Source organism: Squalius cephalus, assembly GCF_949319135.1.
Source record: "Squalius cephalus genome assembly, chromosome: 11".
NCBI lineage: Eukaryota > Metazoa > Chordata > Actinopteri > Cypriniformes > Leuciscidae > Squalius > Squalius cephalus.
The window spans coordinates 15786487-15813720 of record NC_137132.1 but is presented as its reverse complement, the minus strand read 5'-3'; the positions used below and the strand labels follow the sequence as shown (position 1 = coordinate 15813720).

The following is a 27234-nucleotide window of genomic DNA, read 5'->3' as shown; positions in this document are numbered from 1 at the left end:
GACTCGGACAAGGCGTTCACTTTTCGTCCATTTTCCATGGGTTTTTAGGAAAGGTCTTGAATTTTCATATTTTCAGCTGGCTAAATGAGTTTATTATTCCGTTGGAAAATGTGAGCCAGTCACTGGTTAAATTAAATTAACTTCAAGCCCAAGAGTGCGAAATTCTTCACCTGTTATGTTACTTTGCCACTTGGTGGACGTTTGCAAAATTGCAACGCGTTATGGACGCTTTTTTAGTCTACTTGAGTTGGACCTTTTACTTGCATTATGGATTTTGTTTTGTAATTACTCTACGTAATAATAAAATGAAGAAGACACTGTTTAAAATACACGTAAATGTACTTATACCATGGTCTGGGTGAATACTCGATTCTGATTGGCTGCAAGGTGTCCATTAAAAAGTGATAGAGTGACACCACCTAGGCATTTTTGTGATTAAACCCCATAAATATCTTAATGATTTTTGATTCAGAATTAATGAATTTCTGTATGGCCTCTTAATGTATTTTTCAAGTTAGGCTAGTAGATCTGTACAAAAAGAAATGTCTTGTCAGTCAGAATTACGATTCTTGCCACTAAGGTAAATTAGTTAGAGTTATTAGTTACAGTGCTAAAACTATCAACCAATCTGAACTTCTTTATCTATGAAACAATTACACTCGATTTCAACATAATTTAAGGTTTGCAGTGTGAACGTAGCTTTAGTTATGATGTTCAATCTGACATGTGGAATGAGACAACACCCAAAATACATTAATAACTAAAACTGATTTGCAAAGATGATGATGATGTTTATTGATTTTATCAACTGGTGTAATCAATTCACCGTACCTCATCACTCAACTTCACAATTTGAAAATGGTTACATTTCAATAACAAGACTTTTTGGATTTACTTTTACATTCAAGTCATTAATCACACACAAAGCATTCAGTAATCTTCCAGAAACATTTAGTAGAGTTTCATGATCATTTCTGAACATTGCACATACTAAAAGTTTAATGGGAAAGAATGTGCATAACTAATTAAAATGTATCACAAGTAGTTCCTAATTACAAAAATATCAAATATTTCCAGTACTTAACAGTTTAAACACTTATGAGTACAAATATATCACATTAGATTTGATTGTAAGAATTTTGTGTTAATCATAATGGCAAATAAAAAACTTTTAAGGGCTCTGAAACAGCATGGGTTTTCCCATGTGTATATTACCAGCCAGAAGTGAACTTTAATGGCTGATATCCTTTTTAAAAAATATGTAAACATCTATTAGCGGCAGAGATTTATTAGCTGTAACGCTGATTCTCATTCTTCTCTCCAGTGTTAGAAACGAGAGGCCAATCTGAAGGCTGCATCTAAGAGATCTTTCAGTCTCTCTTCACGTCCTGCCCGTTGACCTCTGCCATCCTGTGACGATTCATCCAGTGCTGGTATTTGACCATGGATTTACGGTATGCGAAAGGCCCGATGTCAGCCATGAACACCCAGGACAGCGCATACATGGCCACGCCGCCAATCTTAATGATGAACTTGGGTTTCGGAGAGATCAGCTCACAGTACAGCATTTTGCCGCCGACGAAAATGCGCATGAATACAAACAGCAGAACGAACAGAACGTCCACCACGTCTCCAAGTAAGCTGTTGTAGCGGCCAGAGTGTTTCAAGAACCAACGCGTCTGGAGGAGGGGGTTCGTGATCTCGCTGCCAAACAGCACGGCACAAGACTCGATGCCCGACTCCCCCAGCCAGAGAGTGAGCATAATACCCAGGATGCTCATGGTGTGGTGAGCGAGCATCACCAGGCCCTCGGTGCGGAAGTACACACACCAGGCCATGTCAAAGATAAAGTAGCCCAGACTGATCACCATAGCGGTGATCTGCAGAGCGGTGTTCTTTGTACCTGCAGAAGATATACAGGAAAATATGAGAATTTGCCATGAAAAAAAAAGACAATACAGCAATGCTAATATAAACATAATATATTAGGGGTGTGCGATATGTTTTTTCTATACTAATATTGTAATTGTTGTTTTAACAATGTGCAAGCTAACATTATCGAGCATTTCACTTCATTCAAACAAAAACAAGCCAAATATCAGCTCGACTGCAAATGTGATATTGGATTTATTTAATAATTCAGTAAACAAAATGCTAATATTAAGTGAGTCACATTTGTTCGAATTCACCAACGAAAATAGTTTCAAACAAGCCACAGCAGAACTGCGAGATATTTTGTTACTGAATCTGTGTTTTTGAACAAATCGGTTGAGTAAATGATTCAATGACCCATTCATTAACAGTTACTTGCTTTGTTTTGTAATGAATCAGCCATTTGAACGAATCGGTTGACTGAATGATTCAATGGCTCACTCATTAAGAGCGAATATACCTACTTCCCTAGTCGAAAAACAGTATGTGAAAAGAGTAGTATGTCCAAATTCAACAGTAGGTGCAAAGTAACTGGATGACTAACATTATTGTATTTTTTTTAAATAAAGTAATCTTTAATCAAAATAACTTCCCCTCCCTCTTGCAGTGACATCTCTCCTCTTCTCTGATGATGTGTTTACTGGCGTGAGGGCGGGACAACCTGTCACTCACATGAGATCAACCAATAGCAAACCACAACCATCCAATCAATTCCCCATGGAGAAATTAAGTCCCGCCCTACATTTTTTCTTGTTCGATAAGCTGTTTCACTCGGATATACATCACAATAGGGAAGAAGAAAAGATCTTCGCTACTTCCGTTTCATGCCGACTTTAACGGTCGAAAATTAAGTTCTTCATCCAATTCTGTATCTATTTAGTATGCGATTTCAGACGCAGCGAATGACTTGCAGCACCTATTGATGATTTTAGTGTCATACTTAAAGTATAATTAGTTTTTTAACCATATATTAATATTCAAAATTATTTATACAATTGTAATTGCAGTATAAATGCATTTATGCCACCTCTGAGCTGCATTAAACAGCCGCACACCCCTATTAAATAGATTAACATTTGGTACATCTTGCCTGGGTTGGTGAAAGGCCACGGTCCATCTATGTATCCAATGTAAGCAGTTATACAGACTGCAAGGATGCCATGGAATAGTGTAACTAGCCGACAGTTCCATTCATAGCCACAAGTGCCATTTGCATAGCACAGCAAAGCATAAAGAGCAATCCACCCAGCTATGCACACTCCGACTGCCAGCATCAACGGCGACATCTTTATTCTGTGAACCTAATCAAATACAATGAGCTGTCACATTCAGAAAACACTTTATCATGTTAGATTGAATGCATGCATTCATGAAAGTACTTACTTGAAGCACCACAACACTTAAGTGACTGTATAAAAATGGCACTTTCCCTTTGATTCTGATGTGGAATAAGCAGTAAAACCACTCGAGTATGTCTGAAGCGGGTATCAGTGGATTTCACATTAACAGTTGAGAAATACTAGAGTCTGGCTTGTATCTGGGTGTGTCAAAACTAGACCAAAAGTAACTGTGGCAACCTTATCCACAGCTCTTTATCCAAATGTTGTCCAAACCTCGGATGTGAAGCAGTTGAACTATGTCAATATTAAGTTACTTTATCAGGATATTGATATGTATGTATAGGTTTGAGAAATGAGAAAGGGTTCTTAAGCCCCGTTTGCACCAAGAATGGTAACTATGACAACAATAACTATGTTAGCATCCACACCAATGCACGATAACGTTCTGTCTCATATAAGTGAACTGCAGTTTTGTCGTCTGCCTCTTTAAAGTCTCACGCTCTTTAAAGCAGGATGGATTCTGATTGGCAGTTTTATCGTTCATCAGCTGGAAAAATATAGTTTTCAATATCTCTATGCTGTAATCGTTAGTTGTGATGTGGATTCTTTATATATTTAGAACAATTTTACTATATCTTTATCATTATAGTTATCATCATTGATGTGAACGGGCCATTATTCTTATTCATAACAGGTTCAATAAAAAATACAATAAAAGAATACTTTTTTTTAATTAAAAATAAATGTATAAATTGCTCCTTTTCATTAAATCATATTAACTGGTTGCTTTTAGTGAATTAAAAACATAAAAATAGATAAATCTAAATAAAATAATTAATAAAATATGTGGTTAACACTTTATTTTATTTTGTCCTTGTTACACATTACATGTATTTTACTATAGTAATAACTATTTGGCATAATTACATGCAACCTACCCTAACCCTATAGTAAGCACATGTAGTTAATTGTTATTATTAGTCAGTACTTAAATGTATAATTACACTGTCACAGGGACACATTAAAATAAAGTGTTACCAATTTTGTGTTTATTATTTTTTTATATGATATTAGGAATAATTATCACATTGCATTGATACCGCTTATAAATTAAAAAGTAAAATAAGATGTATTTCTGATTTCTTGTAGGGGGAGACCAGGGATGGTATTAACAGTTTTTGTTTGAGCATCAGTAACAGGTTGTGGTTGTTGTTTGTGCTAGATCTCTCAAAATTTGACACATGGTAGCCATATTTGTCTACAACAAATAAAACTCACTTGGACGTGTACTACACAATCACAGATTGTGTGAGTTAATGTCAAACACAAAGAGTTCCATTGTTACAACCTTCCCCCATACTGGGGTGATTTGTAACACAGGCTGGGAGTGGATGTAACAATGAGAGATGATTTGCTGAAACAGTGTGCACATAATCTAAATTAATGCAAGAATGTTATTGAAGAACAAAGAATAATCACTTTTGAAAAAAGTTGGAATACAAAAAACATATTGTATTTCTTTTGGTCTTTAAATTTAGCACAAAAACAACTGCTGTGTGTGTTTGTGTCTGTACTGTATTCCTGTCACATTCAGTCGCTGGCTATGTTGCCATTCACTTTTGCGATATCACATAAAAACTGCTGGATTGAAATGCCAAGATGAGCATAAATCCTAAAAATGTGCACAAAAAAACATGCGCTCAATTGAGGCGGATAATGTTTCATCTGATAATCTGATAAGAAGACATGCGCATAAACTACAATGAAAACATATTTACCACATAAATCTCTTAATGCGCAACACAAAAACAGAGGATGTGATTGATACCTGATGGATACTTGGAATCATCATAAGGGGTTGTAACATATTAAATGAACTGTTACAACTATCCCCACCCCAAACAGTCATAACTTAGATTTAGCATGAACGCAAAACATCAAATTAAACAAGAGAAATGGCTATAATTTAGGTTATGTAAGTTAAATAATTGTATCGATAATACAATGGTTGCTAGGCTAGGCTAAGGCTAAATTTGTTTTTACTTTCCTTCCAGAAAATCAGTTTTTTTGGTAATAAAATCTACAGTGTTGCTCACAGTCACATGCCACTTCTTCTGTGAGCTCGAAAAAGGTAACGCGAGTGTATGATATTGATGTCATCACCACAGATCTTTTCTAACGTGTCAAACTGACAGTGTTACTACTGAGTACTGACCCCATGTTACAACACTACCCGGTCTCCCCTATCTGTTGTGTGTTGAAATATACAATTATCTGACCATTTAGCAACAAACTTTTCTTATTTCCAAATGTTTTCCTCAAACGTATTAGAAGAATCGTTAACAGAAATTCCTTACTATTCCCATCCCTAGAGTTATGGTACCAAAAAGTCAGTTCAATAAATAGAAATGTCCAATGTAATCGCACTTTTCAAATGTAAAATAAATAAATTAATAAATAAAGTTCATAAATATAAGAGTACATTGGAATTATCATCACAGAGAGATCTTTAAGGGACAGTTCACCCAAAAATTCTATCATTTACTCACCCTCCAAACCTGTATGAATGTCTTTGTTCTGAACACAAATTAAGATATTTTGAAGAACGTTTGTAACCAAAGAGTTGTTGGGCCCTATTGACTTCCATAGTATTTGTTTTCCATACTATGGAAGTCAATGGTTCCCCACAACTGTTTGGTTAGTTACCCATATTTTTCAAAATATCTTCTTTTGTTTTCAGCATAAGAAAGAAACTCATACAGGTTTGGAACAACCTGAGGGTGAGAAAATGATGACAGAATTTTCATTTTTGAGTGAACTATCCCTTTAAGATTCTTTGCTCGCAGTAGATTACTGATGGACCCAGTCTTAAAATAATCTTCTGAGCTGTGGGTTGGATGAGGTTAATTAAATTAAAAGCAGTTTAAACGTGTAGCCATGAAATTAAATCTGTTTTTAAAACAGGAAAAATGTATATACCTCTTAAAATAGTCACCTCAATAGCATGTTCATTGACAGGCCGGACAGTTATTGAGTGCTCAGCATGGATGCTGTCTTCCTCCGTGCCTCCCGCTTCAGCATCACGTACAGAAGAGCAGCAGCGGACCCGACACGAGGCATTGAGGGATCTCAGTGTTCAGCTCCGGCATCGTCTTCTTGGAGATGGTACGCAGATCACCACACAAACAAAAGGCACATTTCAGCCGCCCAGTCACTCAGCGACTGGACAACAGCGAGGATGACAACAAAGAGTAAGGCACATCCCTACAGCAGGGCGACCTCTGTTGGTATGGAACGCGAAAGAGAGAGAAAGCGTCCCTCACAACCAGAGCCTTTGACGACGGAAACCTCATTGTTTGTAGTCAACATTTCACACTGGATGACTACGAATTAGGCCTAATAGTGTTTTGTGCCAAACGGAGGGGGGAAAAACTGAAAGTTTGCCCAATAACCCGAAGCAAAACGCCGTCGTGGAACGTTATAGCAGAGCCGTTGAAAAACAGCATTGGATTTGATTCAAACAGTGTTTCTGCTATTTTAATTTTTATGAAGTGCCTGCTGCTGATAGCAAATTTCCACAGTTTGACGATTTTAAGTAATAATAACAATGTCTGTAGTAGAACTTTAGAAGTATTTTGGCGTTAACTTTGACCTTAAAGGGATATTTCACCCAAAAATAATTTTCTGTCATTATTTACTCACCCTTAAGCTTTTCTAAACCTGCATTAAGGTTCTTTCTTGTGTTGAACAAAGGAAAATATTTAGAAAAATGTTGTTAACCAAACAGTTGCTGGACCCCATTGACTTCCATGATACAAAGGGAAAAAAAACATTTGTGTTCAGCAGAAGAACTTCATACAGGTTTAGTGCCTAAAGGTGAAAGTCGAAAAATTAGAATATCGTGCAAAAGTTCATTTATTTCAGTAATTCAACTTAAAAGGTGAAACTAATATATAGACTCATTACATGCAAAGTGAGATATTTCAAGCCTTTATTTGTTATAATTTTGATGATTATGGTTTACATCTTATGAAAATGTTCAAAATTTCTGAGATTTTGAATTTTCTTAAGCTGTAAGCCATAATCATCAAAATTATAACAAATAAAGGCTTGAAATATCTCACTTTGCATGTAATGAGTCTATATATTAGTTTCACCTTTTAAGTTGAATAACTGAAATCAATTAACTTTCCACGATATTCTAATTTTTCGAGTTTCACCTGTACATGAGTAAATGATAGAATTTCACTATTCCTTTAACATATTAGAGGGACTACAAAATATCTTAAAACTATTTATAATAAATTACATTGTATATAAATAATTTAACAACTAAAATGCTAAATCTGCAAAAACAAACATAAAAAATTATAGAGCTAATATATGCAACCACTGATCATACAGATTATCATTACACAGATCAGTGAGTGCAACTCGTAACAAGTGCCTAATTCTAACTCTAAATCAGGAAATATGCTGAGCTCTAAGTAAAACCAAACAAAACTAACAAATTATCTTTAGAAAATATATCAGTGATAGCCCATTTACTTTTTTCCCTTTAAAAGCTGTAGGCTAGTTGACCAGAGTGAGTAGCAAGTGATAAAGGAATCGGAAAAACAGCTGTTACAAATTTAAAAAAATTCTCTGTCCTTAAAAAAGGTTGAAAACAATTGTTTTAATCTATATGGTGTCTGCTTTCATTGTGTCAGTGAATAATTAACACTTTATTCAATAACACCATCTCATTAAATAACACTTTGGCGTCACATGATCCTTCAGAAATCAAATCATGTTGCAGTGAACTCTGAATGCGTTTAAAAACAACAGTAAGAAAGTGACAGCTGAAGGAGCTTTTATTTAAAATTACTTCATATAATGTCCATATTCATTTTCATAGGAAAATAATTTTTGATACTTTATTCATAACAGCTTTATCATCAAAAAGAATCAGTAAACACTGAATCAACAAGGCACTTGTATCCCAGACAATAGCTGTCGGTTGGGGAGGTGTAATCTCAAACAACACTTTTAACATAACACTAACTCTTTGAAAAAAACAAAACAAAAAAATTAAATAAATCATTATAAACATTTTAGTACCATGAACTACAACCGAGTCAAATGTGTATGTTAAACGTGAACATTCTCATAGTAAGAGAGGCGAGTCGTGAGTTGGAGGTGAATGTAGTGAAATGTGAAACGATAACAGTTTCTCTTCTTCATGATTAGAGCTTAGTCAGTGGATTTGGTCCTATTGAATGTTGAAGTCACTTCTGAACCGGAGGAATCTTCTAGGACATTTGATACCACACAAAAGGATGTGAACCCATATTTGTGATGGTTTCACAGCTCTGTTGATGTACTGAGGTCATACTGATAGGAGGCACCTGAGTGACAGTGATGTTGGATAACCAGAAGATAGCAGTGTTGATGCACAGTAGCAACGATCTAAGCAGGATTTTCATCAGTTTTTCTCTCCCTCTGTTTTATCAGAACATAGACTTACTTTGGTTTTCCATGTTACTTTTGCAGTGTTGACTGCTCCCAACTTACATCCATACTTCAAACTATAAGTTCATATTGATCCAACTGGACCTTAAATGATACTGTTGTGCAATGCTTAGAAGTCCATCCTTATGAAGATGAAAACACACACTCCCAAATGGTTGCCAGCATTAAGACTTGAGGTGAGAAAATTCACATGATTGAATCTGTTTGAATCAACTGGAGAATGACTCAATAGCGTTTTTTGTCTGTACCAAAAATGAATCAAAGCATGTATGCGTCCACCATTAACTTAATACAGTGCTTTAAATCTAACAGTCAAAATACAGAACTTAAAAAAAAATAAAAAAAACGTTTAAAAAGAGAAATTTTCTCTGAACATGTGCGCTGTGCTTAAGTGTCTTCAGTCATTTCCCACTGCAAAATAAATAACACCAGCTTCAGGAAAGAAAAAAAAATTAAAATAGGCAACCTGACGAGATCCAGCTAATTTTAAGATTACATCTTGTTATACGCTGACTAATTCACAGGTTGCTCACTTGGGTCTGCATGTCAGGACTCAAAAAATACTCATTCCACAGTGCTGGTAAGAGCAGGAAGAGCTTTAAAACTACTGACCAGCTTAAATGCACAGTCGACAGCTCAAAGATTTGGCCAACTGCTCTGGAAAAACAAAATTAGAGCGCTCGGGCTGCTCAAATCACTCTCCATCCACACCCATCCAGCATAACTTCTTTGTCAAACTGCTCTGTGCAGTAGGCACGAGTCTGAAGGCTCGGAGGTGAACAAAACCTGTGGTGAAGGTCACATTAAATATGTTTTTGTAGAAGCATGTGTTTCTAGGTCTCTTCCTCCCACAGGCACAGCTGTTTGTGCGGTACGTAGTAAGTAAATTGGTAGCCTTTGCTGCAGCTTTTAATGCCACATTTATACGGGCTGCCCCTGCCGGAGACGTCCCTGTTGCGACAGTACTTCAGCAGGCAGGGGTACCATTCCAGTCTGAGGTTGTAGCTACAGGAGCAAGGCTGCCACAGGTCCTTCACTGTCCCGCAGCTCTGCAGACCTGGCACCTCCACTGCTTGAGGCTCGAACATGGAACCCTCGGCGCCTGAAGAATCGGGAAAAAAAAAAAACATTTATTATAGTTAATGATCAAGCGATGTAGGTCAGTGAGGTGCTACAGTGATGTGTTCCAGTTCAAACAGTAATGCATCTGTACTAGGTCTAACTACATTCAATTAGATTTACTACAGATCCTTCTCCCCAGAATTTTCACATTTGATGTGTAAAAGGGTTTGATGCTAAAACCCTTTATATATGTTTATATATGGCATATCTCTGATGATTAAACATGATAATTCAGGTTAAGAGTCTATACTTAACCCAATAAAATAATTAAACAATGAATTAATAAATAAATATTTTACTAAAACATATGTAGACAATGAAATTATATTTATAGGCATTACATCCATATGACTATTATTTAATACATTCGATTAGGCTTTAGAGGGTTAATATATGAAGAACACAATGTCAGCGCTATATTTAATCGTGCTGGGTTTGGTAGGGTGTAATTAAGGGATGCAGTAAGCATGCTTGCCTCTGTCCAGCCAGTGTCTGACATCAGCCTCGCGCGTGTACACGGCCTCCCGGGCCACGCTGCACATGTTGTGGATGTGGGCACTCAGTTGCCACGTCCGTGTCAAATTGACCGCTACGTTCATGCTCAGCATCTCCGTGCTTCTCTTCTCTTCTGCTGTGCGGATGGCCTGGGGATTTTTCTGCAAAATATAAAAAAGACTTTTAGTATTACTACTGTCATTCTTTAAAGCTAGATGTTTTCAGTCTTTTATCACACCTTTCATTCATTTTCACACATTTAGGACCATGGACACCTTTCCCAGGAGCAACTCATCAAAGGCCTTTTACAGCCTTTTTCCTCTGAGATCTCAAATTTAAAGGGGTGGTGTAATTCCCTTTTCACAAGATGTAAAATAAGTCTTTGATGTCCCCAGAGTGTGTATGTGAAGTTTTAGCTCAAAATACCCCACAGATATTTTTATATAGCATGTTAAAATTGTCAATTTTTGAGGGTGAGCAAAAACGCACCATTCAGTGTCTGTTCCTTTAAATGCAAATGAGCTGCTGCTCCCGCACAGAGGGCGGAGCTTCAACAGCTTGCACTCACACACACATGCACTGAAAATCTAAGAAACTTTTCTAGCCTTTTCTGTTCAAACTGGAGTCAGACAATGATGGAGAGACTCAAGAAGAACATGTAGAAGCAACAGGACGTTTCTGAATGGTTAGTTGATGAATTTATGTAGCTGATGTGTAGTTATCTTCTAATCATTGATTAGCATATTCTGTCTTGATAATCTATGAATCGTGTTCAGGGGGCGGGGTTTATGTACATTTTAGGGTGGTGATGTCACTAACCCTGGAGGAATGTGGTGTAGTCTCTACCAGCCTTTTGTTATAGTCCTTAAAAAACGATTTCTTTAAAAGCAAATATCTTCCTTTGCTTTGAACTCTGCGTTGTAAGTTTGCAGATGTTGTTTATGCTCAAACAGCAACATTACACACTAACTAAAGTTAGAAAAGTGAAATCATAATCAACCAGTCCTTTAAAACATCACACTCCTATGCAACAGTTAACCAATAAGCTCAACTCTAACACCCCGGATCTGCTCCCTCACTCCCAATGACTTCCCCCTGCCCCGCCATCAGCCGCAGAGGGAGCCTGACCTGTCGCAGTCTGGCCATGGACTCGCTGGGGATGATCTCATTGTGGTTGAGCCGTGTGATGAAGCAAAGCGCCTGGTATTGGCTCTGCCCTCTCTCCAGTTCCCCCAGGATCAGCGCCCGGAAGATTTTCACATCCTGAGAAGAAACACATGCAGCCATCATTAAATTGTGCAACTCCTTAAGAAATGTGTTATATAATAACTACAAATACTGAAGTCTTTGAGTTGGAGACTTGTATGGCATCAAATACAAGGGCTGCACAATTAATCATATACACTGTGATCAGGATTTCTGCTTCTCTCGATTATTTAAGCATAATTATCTCTGTTATTTTGTGATAGATCCAAACATGAATCTCGACTATTGTTTGTGATTGTGGTTGCTGAATAAATGCACTTACTCAATCTCTGTGCTACAAAACAAATATTAAATATTTTAATATTAAAAACATTGACATAATTTGGAATTATTGTAATTAACATTAGGAATTTCATTGTTTTAGCTTTCATAATGTAGAGAGATAAGGTAAAATAACCTTGCATATGCGTTAGCGTTTTATTAATTTGTGCTTACAGGAAAGTGCAACTATTCTAATTATTAAAGATGCACCGATATATCTGCCACTAATTGGCATCAGCCGATAAATTCTGTCCATTTTATCACAAAATTCAAACAATAAAAATAGCGTTTTGACACTCTTAAATGTGACGTGAAATCACTGTAGAGCCTCAGTTCAAGCGGCAGCGTGGAGCGCGAGTCTTTTCCTTCACTTTAATACAAGTTATAGCACGAAAGAACATGCATGAACATCAAAAGGTATGTTGAAAAATAAAGTACAACTTACTGAAATGAGTCATGTCGCATGCAATCGCTCAATAAGTGTTTCAACCGTGAAAAGACGTCAATAAAACAGCTTGTGAACAAGGTCACTTAACGTAGCATTTGCCTCAGGAAAGTTATCCAATGTTCACAGTTCGTCAGTTAGCTATAAAAAAACACTAGAGATGAGCTTATTTACTGTTAATTATATATGCATGTTTGAATAAAGTGTTTATGAAAACTACCTTATATGCAACTGAGTTGCATTCAAACATTTCAGTTTTTATTTGAGTAGCCTATAATTATTACATCTGAAAATAAATAGCAGTTAACATAATAGTTTGGGCTCTGTTAGCTTTAACCTCTAATAGTAATCTACCAAATGAGAGGGTTCCCTGTATAGTTTGCAGAATTATTTTAGAGAGATTTTTTTTGTCCTTTAGCGAGAATCAAATTATCGGCAGATATTCTGTATAATCGGTGGAGAAAATTTAGTATCGGTGCATCTCTACTAACTATAAAAGAAATTATAAAAAATACATTTCTCAATTGAAAACAATTGTGATTGATCGCGATTACAATTTAAAAAAAAAAATTATTGGGATTATTAGTTTGAAGTCACCACAAAATCAGAATTGACAATTCTTATTTTTTATGGAATACTGCACTGTTTATTATAAACGATTTGTCCATGCACATAATTATTTAAAAATAAATCAAGTGCCTTTGTAATCTTTAGTCAAAATAACTTCCCCTCCCTCTTGCAGCAACATCTCTTTTCTGATGACGTGTTTACTGGCGTGAGGGCGCCAGGGCGGGACAAACTGTCACTCATATGAGATCACAGCAATAGCAAACAACAACCATCCATCCATTTTTTCTTGTCCAAGAAGCCGTTTCCCTTGGATATACATAACAATAGGGAAGAAAAGATTACTGCATCTTCCGCTTCATGCCGACTGTAACCATTATTGTGCATCCCTATCAAATACCCATCGATTTTATTCATTTTGGCTCCTAAATTCTTCCTTTTTAGCATTTAAAAAGTCAGCTGTTGACCTTCAAGCTTACAGTCAGATCTTCATTACAACATTTTATAGTGATTCAGCCCAGAACAACAGAGAGACACCGTATATTTCAGCACATCACTGAGTTTCTGTTAGCAACCAGACCAAATATCTGGCAGTACCCCCATGCTCATAAAGACTTCCATGTAAAGGCATTATGGGAAACCCCAGAGCGGAGAGCGAGGCCACAGACCTGTGTACCCATTCATCAGCTTCTCCTTGCTCTGGCATCCTCATGACACTGCCAGCAGAAGACACACACATTCTCCTCACTCCCCCCTCTTATTTTTCACAGTAAGGCCTCGAGCACCAAGCCGACAGAAGGGAGCAAGCTTTCAGGGTTTAATTCGCAAAGTAGGAGGTTTTCTCAGACAATCAAAATAAACAAGCCGAAGCTGTCTTTGTTTGTTCTGGAGCTCTCATCTCATCCTCTTTCTAGAACCTTCCATCTGGTTTCCAGAGTTGGTCAACCCCCAAACTCATGGAGATGCAGTCTCACTGAGCCTGTGGAAAATTCATTCACATTCCAAGAATCATTCACCACATCTAATATTCCATTTGAATGACAATGCTCTTTTATTTGTATAGTTTTCCCTGAGAAGGTAAATTCAGTTCCGCAGACAAACTTTGGCCTTGTCCACTCTTATACTTTTTCGTTTGAAAACCCATCTTTTTCTCTCCGTTTTGGCCTTCCGTCCACACAGAGACGTATTTTTGAAGAATCTCTTCGGTTCCATCTGTATCATCTCAGTGGGCTTTTATGAGGTTTTACACATGAGCAGTAATGCGAATTTAGGGTTTTCTGACATTTCGTGTGTGAATAAGAAACTTTTGAAAAACGCTTGAAAACAATAGTGTTTTGAAATTAAAATGCCATTTTCAAATGTATTTGTGATTTCTTTCCAATCCAAATAAAATGTTTGTTTTTCTTGCATAAACTTGGTAAAAATTTGATAACAAATTGCCTGTTTTTTAGACTAGAAGTGCCATTTAAAAATAAAAATACATCAATTATATATATATATATATATATATATATATATATATATAAATATAAATAAATCACTTTACAAATTGACAAAAAAAAAAAAAAAAAGAATATTTGGGGCCAGTAGCACTATGGGGGCCATGTATAAAAATTGACAAATATTTCACAATATTACTGTTTTCACTGTATTTTTTATCAAAGCAAATATTTGAGCATGAAACATTTTTCAAAAACATTAAAAAAAAAAAAATCGGTAGTGTATTTTCATTTATTTTTCCCTTTATCAAATCTTTAATATGGATTAAGACTTTTCTAGGAAAAGAAACATTAAGTACTACTTACAAGCATCTCTTATTGATGTTCACAATAGACATTACATTACATGAACACTATACAAAATGAAAAAGTAAAAAGTACACAGATCCCAATCTGTGAATCACTACATGTAATGACAGACATCCAAAAAATGTAACTCAAACCTATATTGTGAAGAACTGTTCAGCATGGAAGTTCTTCAAAGGACGAAGCAGCAGGAACGCAATTAAACTGACGGAGGAGGCAGACCTGGTGGAATTACCGCATGGGTGACAGAACAATCAGCAAACGCAAGAGGGGGGGAGTGAGCAGGCAGTTGTTATTTTAAGCTCCGGCACTAGAAGAACCTTCCAGCCGTCAGAAAGGCGGTTTGCTTTAAGGAACAGAGAGAGGGGTTGGTGGGGTAAGGGGGGTGGGGGACTGCTTTAGCCACTCAATTTAATTACAGGGAAGTGTTGGCGTCACTGCTTTGCAAACACCTTGATGACAATAGGGAGAAACCCTGCAAGCTGACACTGCACAGGTAAACCAATCACATCTGCTGATGAAAGCTGACATGATATCAGTAGCTCAATCATTGAATTCTCTTTACAACTATCCTTTATCTTCATTGCTCGGCAATTTCCTCTTATCTGAGGCGAATATCTCTTTCGCTTTCCTCCAGGGTCCTGTTGCAATTCTCTGTTTGACCCCCTCCATGCAGCAACATGTCTAAGCCGGGTTAGTGAGTAAATACTTCAGTCAGGTAGATCCTCAGCTCAGTTTTTCATTCGTTCACCCTCCAACCTTGCGCAGGTCCGCCAAATGACCAGATTAGAGACTAAACATAAATCTTGGTGCAGAAGAGTTTATTTTGACAGTCCTGAAGAAATATATCTCTGAAGTCAAAGCAAACATTAGCTTCTGCTCCTGGTCCTGCTTCCTGCTGCAGGATCACGGCGTGTTTGTTTGGACTATGCTGTTGACGTCTGACAGCGGCATCATCACAAAGTTTGGCACGGCTTTTACAGTCAGTTCCAAATGTTGCTTACCATAAAATTCACGTCAGACATACAACGTTAAGAACAATAAAATCACAGATGAAAGATTGGATAAACCAAAGATTTGTTCAGAAATACTAAAGCCAAGTGGACACTACAAGACTCGTCACTTCTGCTTTGTGTTGGAACTTGGAACTTAAGCGATTGCTGCTTGGATCTGAATTTATAGTAGTTTATATAATATTATCCTTCCAACTCTGTTTGTTTGTGTCTCTTATACATAAAACACCCTCTAAATTCCTCTCTAGAGACGAGCAACTATGACAGAAGAGATAAAATACATGTTTGTTCATTCTGCCACACTACAATGCAGTGACATTGATGAACGGTTTTTAAAAACCATGTCAATTAAATTCTATTTGTTCTGCCACTATAAAGATGTTTGCTTTATGTTTGCAAGTGCTTTCTATTATAACAACTGGCATTAATAATGTCTACCCAGGAGGCAATAAGTGGAATTGCTTAAGATCCCTGTTTGCAATACAATGCACATTGTCATTAAAAACTTTGAACTGCACAAAACAAACACGAATTACACAAGAGAATTGAGAAAACTAAATGTTGTGCAAAACAAGTGGGTATCTACTTCAAGGTTTCACATTACATGCATTATTAACATCTGCATAACTATGAGTCAAAATCTGACTCAAAAAATGGTAATAAATGCAACAACAGTTTTAAAAAGTGATGTTTCACTATTATTTACAACAGGATTTGCAAGATGGGTTTAAATAAAAGAATTTTGTTATAAAAAACAAACAACTTTGTGCATCAAAACCTGGTAAAAATGAATTTGATTTTCCAAAGTTAACACATTTTGACAGGTGATTAGGAGGCCATGATGAATGACAGAGGCCATTTTTTTTCATTTACACCCCTACTCTTTTGTTGCGAAGGACATCCTGGGATTTTTAATGACCACAGAGAGTCAGGACCTCGGTTTTAACGTCTCATCCGAAGGACGGTGCTTTTTGACAGAATAGTGTCCCCATCACTACACTGGGGTGTTAGGACCCACACAGACCACAGGGTGAGCGCCCCCTGCTGGCCTCACTAACACCCCTTCCAGCAGCAACCTGGTTTTGCCGGGAGGTCTCCCATCCAAGTACTGACCAGGCTCAGCCCTGTTTAGCATCAGTGGGCAACCAGTCTTGGACTACGGGGTGATATGGCTGCTTTCGAACGTTTCTAGCATTTCATAGTTCACCCCTCATGCACGTTATCACGTCCGTCAAAAACTTGGGCTGGCTGTCGGTTGGAATATTAGAACTTGTGGGCATCAATCACATCACTGAATACTTGTCGGCTAAAGAAAAATGTATTACCTTTCGATCCTTCAGTTTTCAAATCCATCATTTGAATCTCACAACATTGATGTCTGTCAGAAAATGACGTGCACAATACACGGTAGTATTTACGAGAAGCATAGGTCCAGTGAGTAAACGCATTTCCTGAAAAACCCACACTACCGTATGTTTTGAATGTGCCATCACTTTCTGAGAAGAGGGAGAAAAAGGCAGCCTGAGCAGCTTCAACTTGCTGTCTGTCAGAGACGATAACATGCATAATACATAGCGCACAAGAGTATAAATTTGTTCTTCTTTCACTGATATTGAATCGGAATGATCAGGGACCTGAGTGAAATACTTCACACTGCATGCTAATAAAGACCAATCCAATAGAAAAAAAATCACCGGGTTAGTGAACATCGTTCACATGTCACGTGTTGGTTTTGAAGTATTTTTTTATGCACAAACTACGCATTTTAATTCTGACATTCCTGATTTGAATATTTGTAATAATTTTCAATTCTTTAATTTCGGCAATAGATGAACTGTTTAATGAGTGATCTTGAGATGAGTCCCTGTAGTCATACAATTTGACTCTCAAATGCAGATGTAATTTATATTATAACTTGACATTTGATTTTTATAAAATGTATATGCATATGAATGCAAGATTTCACACATCATTTATTTGAAAATCTGTCTTAACGCAATTCATAATGTGCTATAATAGAGAGTAGTGCTGCACGATTAATCGTATCGCAATCGCGATGTCAAGCCTACGCGATTGTATGACGCAAAATGCTGCGATTTTATATTAAATAAACAAATTAGCGCTGTTAACGCACTTATTAATGCAAATGCTTTTAAACCATTCATGCGCGATAAGACATAAAAGAACAAGCTGTCTGTGAATGTCCTCCTGACACACACACAGATAGACGCGCGCCAGTATCAAGTTCTCTTTCGCGGTAGAACGAACAACACACGTATGCCAAAATGAACGCGCTGCCTGTGAACGTCCTGATTGTGACAGACAGAAAGAGCTCGCGCTAATGTGCGTGCCCACAAAACAGCATGACAGAATACAGTTCTATTTCGAGCTTGAACGAACAATAACACACACAATTATGCCAAAATGTCTTTTTGTCGAGTGTCATCATAACATAAGAGTAGTCTCATGATGAACATGAAGAGTTGTGAATGTGATGACTCGTGAAAGAATGAGGCGCGTGTGAGATCCGAGTCTCTGACAGCGGCTGGTCTTAAAGGGACAGTACACAGTAGCCACTAATTACATCTGTCGCTAAAGTTATTCTTTTTTTTTTTATTCTTTTTTTTATTCTTATTTTTCTTTACCCCTGACATGTATCGTTATATGTACTCTTGTATGTAAATTATGTTTTGTTGTTAAAATGCAATTATAAAAAAAAAATCTGTTGCTAAAGTTAATCAAAGAACAAAGGGAACAGAGAAAACACTCACTGCTCTTGACTAAAGAACTGTTTTCTTTAGGCTGATTATCACTAATCTGTGTGTGCATTTATTTTTCTTGAGAACCAAGCAAGTTGACTCATGAAACCATTTGTTTATTATATCACATATCACAATCGTAATCGCAATATTGACCTCAATTATCGCAATATGACATTTTCCCCAAATCGTGCAGCCCTAATAGAGAGTGATAAACACTCTTCTTGTCAACGCTCTTCTTTTCAACAGGAAATACAACAGCACACATTCTTCTGTTGACATGTTTATAGCTGCTACCTGAGTCACAACACATCTGTATTAATGGCAAAGGCATTTGAAGGTAACTTTAAAGCTCCCTTGATAACTTTTTACAACCACATAAGTACGTACAACCGCATGCTCGCCAAGCATTGATCTGCATAAAGTATGTTTCCGGCCTTCCTGGCCGCAGTCATTTACTCATGTCGTTCCAAACCTGTATGACTTTTTATGTAGAACACAAAAGAGACGTTGGCTTTCATTGTATGAACAAAAACAGAAACATTTTTCAAAATATCTTCTTTTTTGTTCCACAGAAGAAAGTCAGTCATACAGGTTTGGAACAACATGAGGGATGAGACATAAATGGTGACAATTTTCATTTTTGGGTGGCATTTCCCTTAAGCCAAGTCACTAGACTGAAGTAATCAAGGCTGAGTCAGAATGCACATACACATGCTTTGAAATTTCCCTTATGAAACTAAATTCCAGATTGGCAAGACATCAAAGATTCAACGGTTATGAAGTACATATATCACCCCGAGCAGTTAAAGCTAATTAAGGGAAAGATTCAATAGACAAATAACAAGGCACGCAGACATGATCCAGAATAAACAGATATGCAGAATGTTTATGGTAAATGTGGTTCCTCTTCAAGGAGAAACGCTATTGTCTAGAATTTCAGTTTAACTGGATTACGGCTCCTTATGTGACGGCAGAGATGTTTAATTGGCTTTTTTAAGAAGGCTGGTGAAAAGGCACAGGTGCATGCCAGCATTTAACATTTCGCTCTGATGAACAGCAACCTCGGACAAAAGACAGAGCGTGGGAGAAATGCCTGAGTTGTGGTGGTTAAAATACAAGAGGAATTTGATGTCTTACACACTTAACAAAAACACAACATGCATTGCAGTAAATAAAAGTCAACAAAGAAGGAACCAAGCAATTCTGTTTTGGTAACATCTTAAAGTAGATTTCCTCTGAATATGACACCAAAAACCAAACAGCATGGCAAAAATAGAGGCACTTGGCTATTATGGTAATGGAAGACCATTGCTTCCTCTGGGTTGTCTCCATGTGACCTTTGACTCCTATTTGGCATGTGGCTAACTTGAGCTCTTGTGGGACAGCAGGGACGTCTTTACCCTGTTTCAGCTGTCTTAATGTGCTTCACACTCACTAATATATGTTCATCTGCTCTAGTCAAGATCATGGCGTTACCCCCTATGGGCTGTTAACTTCTTCCACAACCATCTTAAAACTAACAAAACATCTGGATTTAGAACAAAAGCTTAGGCAATGCGTTTAATAATAAATCAAGATCTTAAAGCTGATGCCCCTTTACAACGGTTACGCCAATATTTCAACACCCCATACCAATCCGAAGGTATTGCACAAGACCAAGAGGGAGACGTCAGAGCGTGGGAGAAGAAAAGACAAGACCCAAACGCAGCAGGAAGAAATCATGCTGTTCCTGTAAACTATGGGGAAGTACATCTCATTTCCATTGAGATATGCCTCATTAAGAAAACAACAATGCAACCCTATAAGTTATACAATGTCTTTCACTGGGAAGTTGGACTTAGCAAGAACTGATGTAACCCAAGGCTTGATTCATAAAGCAATGACTCAAACAGATCATAGGATCAAACTCTTGTGGCTGTTAAGACATGTCACTTTGGAGGGGCTTTAAGGAAAGAGCTAATCCTGAATGATAAAAGGCATGTTTAACTATGATAAACTAATTCCGGTAGTGAAGTGAATGAATTATGATGAGTATTAAAATGCTCTTCATCTCCCTTTCATGAGTCCAAATGTGCCTAATGCAAATAAAAACGGCTTTGGTGAGTAAACAAGGCAGATGCACAGTAACTATTAGGAACTACAACATTACATGATTAAAGAATGATTGATGCTTCAGTAGTGATTCAAAACAAAGTGATATGAATGGTAAAACATATGTTGCGATGCTCACGTTCTCTTTTTCCTCAAATGGAAAATATGGAATACTGCTTGCAATATGCCACCAAAATGGAAATATGAGGAATAAAATTACATATCACGTTTTAGTGAAAGAAAGAAAAAAGAAAGATTAATTAATTGTCCATTTTAAATATATTATATTCAAATAGTATATATTCACATTATAAATTTAAACATATTTATGGTTTGAATACTTCCACCACTGGCAAAATCTTGTAAACTTGTGTATCATTCAAACCAGTGACTAGACTAGAAGAAATTACCACCTTGATTACATACTATATGCTGCTATGGTACAAAGAAAACAATCTTCAGCAATCAAACTGATGATATGCAATATGCTCGTGACAATTTATGAAACACGAAGACAGTCCATTTAAGCTCACACAGAGATTTTTAAAAATGCAATCTGTGCAATCAAAGAGTTTTAGCAAATTGCAACAGTAAAAGACTGCTGTGCTAAAAGAAGTACTTGAAAGTGCAAGAAAATTAAGCTTCAAACATCAGCATATTTCAGTTTCTCAGTGCTCAAAATATTTTAACACTGACACTGCTCGAATGTGCTCTGGATCAAATGGACTTGAACAGTTCAGCACATAACAGTGTCTGTGGGTAAATGAGGTCTCTTCTTTCTTTCTCAGCGGCACTCAAAGGGTCAACATCTGCCTTATTCTGGCTTGAATAAAGTCATCAGCTTGTTGCCAAGGGGCTGCCAGAGATGTCCTGCCTGTTGCCGACACACTTGAACATGAAAATGTGAACTGAACTGTAACTAGTTATCAGAGACAGCACACAGTTTCCTGTATTGTAAGCAGTGTGGTGAAAAACCCATTTTACACGTGATTTTAAAAGGTGAAATGTGCTGTTTCTACATTCTAATAAATAAAATCCCCTCTAGATCCAGTATATTGCAATGCAATATTTATACTGCACCAGTCATGCAGTGTATTAGTTCCTTTATTGTAATGACAGCAGTAAAATAGCAACGTCTACACAACGGGTGTGGTCTTTCATTCATATTGACATGAATCTTTTAAACATATATTGTGTCATCATGAGAGCGGTTGTTCAAGCCTGTGCGGTGTAGTTAAGGTCACATCCCTGTCACATGTCTCAGAATAGTGGGACATTTTGAAACAGGTTGGACTGGCTAGGTTCAAGTGGGCATGTTCACACACCTGGATGGCATCCAAACACACTCACTGATATATCACTGATTGAAAAGCTAGGACATAAAAGGCAGACAAGTTCCCACAAGTGACAAAACGACAAATTCAAAAGTGAAACGACTTCAAAATTCCACTGAGCTTATGATGAGTTCCTAAAATCAGAGCCGGCACAACACGTAGTCAACAACAATAAATGATTGCCCCAAAGTTGAATCTTATACAATAAAGTTTAAAGCTGGCTCAAACGTTACGAGCCGATAACATTTCAAAGTGAAGAGGAGGGATGGCTTGTGTCCAAGCAGGTCACAGATATCCCAATAGGGAGATGAGCATAAAAGCAGACCGCTCGGCTCCTTGGTTGGCAGCGGATGCGAGCTGAGATGAATTCATCGTCATCACTGCATATGCTGCCGATGGGCAGAGATAGAGCGCTGAGAAACATAATACAACTAGAAAGACAACGGAACAGTTTAAGACAAAAGCTTGAGTTAGAGATGAAAGATCAATGTGATCACACGTAGCATCTCTTCCACCAAACAGTCGCCGCTGGATTGTGATGTGTTACTCTAATTCCTGCAAGCTGAAACAGTCGAAGTAGGCCAAATTGTAAAAGAACCTCATACAGCCCACACTTTTTCCACACAAACTGGAAAAAAGGCCAGTCTGTTAGTCAGATATATCTGTTTTTTTATATTATGAAAATGTATGCTTAAAAAGGACCACAACCACATGATTTGCGTGATATTCCTAATCTCATCTGATTTCCATTGAAACTTGAACTGAACAGGAACAAAACATCACGCTGTTATATATGGGTAAACTGTATCTGAGTATGGAAGCTTGTTGCTGCCACTGAATAAAAAAAAAATCTAAAAAGGTAATTGCGACTTTTTATCTCACAATTCTGACATTTTTTTTCTCTGAATTGCGTGATATAAACTTGCAAATCTTACCTTTTTTTCTCAGAATTGTATGATAAAGTCACAGTCACTTGTTAAAAAGTCACAATTGCCAGATTACTTGCATTTCTGAGAAATAAAGTCAGAATGTAAGTCAGAAAAAAAAAAGTATTTTTCCCCTCAGAATTGGACTTCAGAATTGTGAGATGCAAACTTGCAGTTGTGAGGAAAAAAGTACCCTTTAATGATGCCATGTAAATAAAATAAAACATTTGAAAACAATTAAAATATAAGGTGTAACACTTTACATTAAGGTCACCTTAGTAAATGGTTAACGCAGAAACTAACATTAACTAAAAATGAGCAATACATTTGTTGTAGTATTTATTCATTTTGGTTAATGTTAAAGTCCCCCTGTGGTGAAAATCAAGTTTGTAATGTTGTTTATATGTCTATGTGGTGTTTTTAATGTGCTTTAAGACAAACCATGTGCAAATTCATAAGTCAACAACACCATTGCTGAGTACTTTCTCCTTAAAACTGAAGTGAACCAAAGACAGTCTCAAAAATGCGGCCTGAAATCGCTGGCGTTTCTGACGTCACAAACTACCTTGTAACCAATCACGTCAACGATTGGATCTCTGAGCTGGTGTGGAGTGGAGGCGGGGCTAATTTACATATTCATAGAACCATGTTTACTAAATGAGGCAAGGATGTAGAGTTACATTCAAGCTATTTTAAGGGATAAAATTATTGATCACAGGGGGACTCTAATAAAAATGCAACTGTTTATTGTTAGTTAGCTCAGGTTAATTAAAGGGGCTATATGTAAGGATTTTCATTTATTAATTGCTTTTTCATTTGCCAATGTGTGAACAGCTTGTAATGAAACTTAAAAAACGAGACCTCCTCCGGCTTCCTAAATTGTCTATGAAAGCCTCTAGACTGATTTTTACGTGAAGGACTCGAGAACGTTTTTGCCAGGTTCAGGTCAGGATAATAGTCTCACATAGCCAGATTTATATAGTCTATAGTCTCAAATAATCAAACTATCATAACATTAGCTATGTTTCCATCCAAAGTTGCAAATAAAGAACCATTTCCATCCAGTGAGTCGAAGAGAACAAAATCGTCACTTCCTGATAAACCGGCACTAAATATCACAAAGAAAAATGGAAGTTGCTGCAGCCGTAGAAGCCATAATATTTTTGTATATAATAAATTACTTGCACCTCAGAGCGTGCAGACGAAACGCAATAAACACAGTCATGTTATTTTGCTTTCGGAGGGAGATGCTGCTGTTTGGGAACGCAGTCATTTAAGTCGTGTTCTGAAAGGTATTATACCGAACCACTTTGACGACAGACTTTGCTCAGGCATTTCAGAATGACCAAAACAGCATTTCAGATGCTGTGCAATAAGATCAGTCCACTGGTTGGTCCAGTTATGCCGTCCCATCGCAAAGTCACATGTCTCTTTTGACGCGCTTTGAGAAATGTATTCAGTAAATATGTTTCCATTGTAGATTATGAGCATGTTTTCTTATCGGATATCATCTGAATGTTCATTAACAATATTTCGCTGCAAAGGTATCACAAATTTCTTTTGACTTTTAAGCCAAGAACGAAAAACAAACTTCGCCGTTAATATATCGGGGCATTAAATCACATTCAGTTTCTTGTACATTTTGTGTGCATTAACAATGCGTTTTAGCTGCAGTTCACATAACGGCCACCGGTGTCGCTAATATCAAGGGTTTCTGAATTCTACACACAGTCCCTTTATATAATATTATTAGATACAACTTTTAATTTTAATAAAGTATTAGTAAATGTTGAAATTAACATTAACCAAGAAAAGGAAAGGCTTTAGAAGTATTTTGATTGTTAACTAACGTTGCAACTAATGTTAACAAATGGAAACTTTTTGTTATTATTGTGAAGTGTAACCAAGTAAGAAAGAAGTAAATAAATAAATAAACAATAATACAATTCTCATTTGCTGAATCTGGTCTGAATATGCCATGGTTGGCATTTCATCCATGTAAATTCCACAACAACAGAAAACTAAACCAAAGCAGCATTCACTCTTATGAATGAAAGATACTTAGAGATATGCTACGCCAAATCTGCAATCAAATGCCTATGTAAAAGAAAAGAAAAGAAAAACACTACACAGCTTTGAAAATCAAATCCAAAGGGTTCACTTAGCACCTGATTAAGCGGGTACCAGAATAGCCATACTTCATTTAGTAATATAAATGAATATTTGTCTTCCTCCATCCCTGTTAAAGCCCTTTCAGTGCAGTAAATCCAGTAAGGCAGCAGGAAGTCCTCGTTCATTCAAATTTCCATAAATCCCTGAGATACAGGGGAAACAGATGAGAACCACATGTGAGAAGAATGGAGACAGGCCCGCCAGTGGAACTGATAAAAAGAGGAAAGGAAAAGTTCAAGCCTTCCCAAATGTGATGCAAACCCCCACAGTGACCACATCTGTGGAGGATCAGGGGACGTGAGGGGCAGAGGGCTGCTGACGTGACTGAACTGAGGCGGATGAGGCCAGTGACATTGCCACTGCTAATCCTGATGGTATGATCACCAGTGAAAGAATCTGACCTCAGGTCAGAAGTTCATCATTAATGTGGATGATTTAACACAGAGACACAGACTTTAATGGCACGAGGAAGGAAAAGTAACCACTTCTCAAATTACCAATATTTGAGGCTTCATCACTGTAGAATGATCTGGTAGGCTAAATGACAAATATAGTAAAGGCTAGAAATGTAGGTAAAATGATTCAAACTTTTTTTTTTTTTTTTTGAGCAGACACTTTGAATGTACTGTAATTTTCTTTGGATTAAAGTGCCAGCTAACTAACTAACTAACTAACTAAATATAAATAAATGTAACCATTTACTAAAAAAAGTTTCTAGTAAAGCTAGAAATTTAAGTAAAATCATTCAAATCTAATAGGTTGAGCAGATACCTTGAATGTACTGTAATTTGCTTTGGATTAGCAAGTCAACTAATCAAATGTAAATGTATAGTTTTGTGGAACTCCAAAATCACATTCACAACTTATTTTATATTGAACATAGCATTTTTTTTGTTGTTGTTTAGCAAGTTTGTCTGAAAGTGATCGAGCATTTGTCCTTCAGAGTGTTCCTTAATATGAAATAAGACTTAGGCCTGTTAAAGTCCTCAAATGTAATGACTTGATATTCAGACATGCTAAAATAATTCACCTATACTGTGAAAGGGGGCGGGTTCATGAAAAAAGTCAAGCAATATAATGCATTCCAGCACACTTCAGTGACATTATGTAACAATCATATTAAACAAACATACATTTATCCTGGCCATAGTTTTCAACTTACCTGTTTGAAATCGGCCACAAAAGTTATAAGAGTCCCATCTCCTTGTTTAAACTCCACAGTGATGGAGTCTTTTTCACTGTCCGCCTCCAGAAGTTCATCTGTGATTTGTCCATCGGCCAAACGAACCTTCACCTTCAGCTCAGAAGCAGACCCGAGAGTTACTGTCACAGTGAGCAGCAAAACCAACACAGTAAACCGAACTGAACCCGGTGAAATCCACCTCGCAAACATGCCAGATAATCCTAAAAGTCAAACTCCGGGCTCAGAAGGAGAATCCACAGGAATTACAGTCGCTGATGCGGTTCGACTCATTCCACAAGTCTTCAGATAGACTCCGCTATCTCCTCAAAACATCACAAGCCGCTCCACTTTCACAACTTCATCCATATTTTTTGGAAGCTGGATACACAAATGAATTCATAAAGTCTTTTAAAAACAGGTCTAGAGACTTTTCACGTTTGGTAAGTAAACATTTAAGAGAGCCGCGTCACACACGGATCCATCTGGTGTTTGCACTCGTCTCGCGCCTCTCACTGAGGGAACTTTGATTCGTGAGCTCTTGCCGACTCGTGCCACTGACGCTCGCGTTCATTCAGTACACTGCGCTTCACGCTGACTTCAATCTTAGTTTCTGTTTTTCTCCTCTGGAGTTTTTTCCTCTCTCTCCTAGTCATTGCGGATTCGTCACTTCCTTCATTATCCAAAGTGCAGCAGTCCACCGGGCTCCCAAAGTTTCGCAGTGCTCGAAAACTCTTAAAGGCGTAGCGCCCTCTCAAATAACCGTCTGATTAATACAACTCCTCAGATTTCTATTTCTAGAACTTAACTCTTTATGTAATGTAGGTGATTTACATATCATATTCATTAACAAAGAATACTTGTATATTTATGTACATTTTTGCAATATATTATTTTATCCTATGTGATAATATTAGCCTAACTATGCTTATTAAACATAATATAATATTAATCACACTCATTTTTATTTGTTTCTTAATCTGATTTAATTATAGAGTTACAAGAGAGATAT

At 37.1% G+C, this 27234-nt stretch overlaps 2 protein-coding genes across 4 annotated transcripts; both read right to left on the bottom strand.

Annotated features, from left to right (window-relative positions):
* Nucleotides 1-768: 768 nt before the first annotated feature.
* tlcd5a (TLC domain containing 5a) lies at nucleotides 769-6525 on the bottom strand. 3 transcript variants are annotated; one of them, XM_079887108.1, is made up of 3 exons: nucleotides 6268-6525; nucleotides 3023-3233; nucleotides 769-1903 (listed from the first exon to the last, which is right to left on the bottom strand). In XM_079887108.1, the coding sequence occupies exons 2-3, from the start codon at nucleotides 3216-3218 to the stop codon at nucleotides 1371-1373; spliced, it is 729 nt and encodes a 242-aa protein (XP_079743234.1). In that variant the 5' UTR covers nucleotides 3219-3233; nucleotides 6268-6525; the 3' UTR covers nucleotides 769-1370. The 3 variants fall into 3 exon arrangements, with proteins under 3 accessions (XP_079743234.1, XP_079743233.1, XP_079743235.1); XM_079887107.1 differs by having other exon boundaries at nucleotides 774-1903; nucleotides 6252-6518; XM_079887109.1 differs by lacking the exon at nucleotides 6268-6525 and adding an exon at nucleotides 3316-3415 and having other exon boundaries at nucleotides 774-1903.
* Nucleotides 6526-8108: 1583 nt separating this feature from the next.
* On the bottom strand, nucleotides 8109-26945 carry oafa (OAF homolog a). Its single transcript, XM_079886951.1, has 4 exons — nucleotides 26205-26945; nucleotides 11529-11663; nucleotides 10381-10561; nucleotides 8109-9885 (listed from the first exon to the last, which is right to left on the bottom strand). Exons 1-4 carry the CDS (start codon nucleotides 26433-26435, stop codon nucleotides 9617-9619), a joined length of 816 nt encoding a protein of 271 aa, XP_079743077.1. The 5' UTR covers nucleotides 26436-26945; the 3' UTR covers nucleotides 8109-9616.
* Nucleotides 26946-27234: the final 289 nt, after the last annotated feature.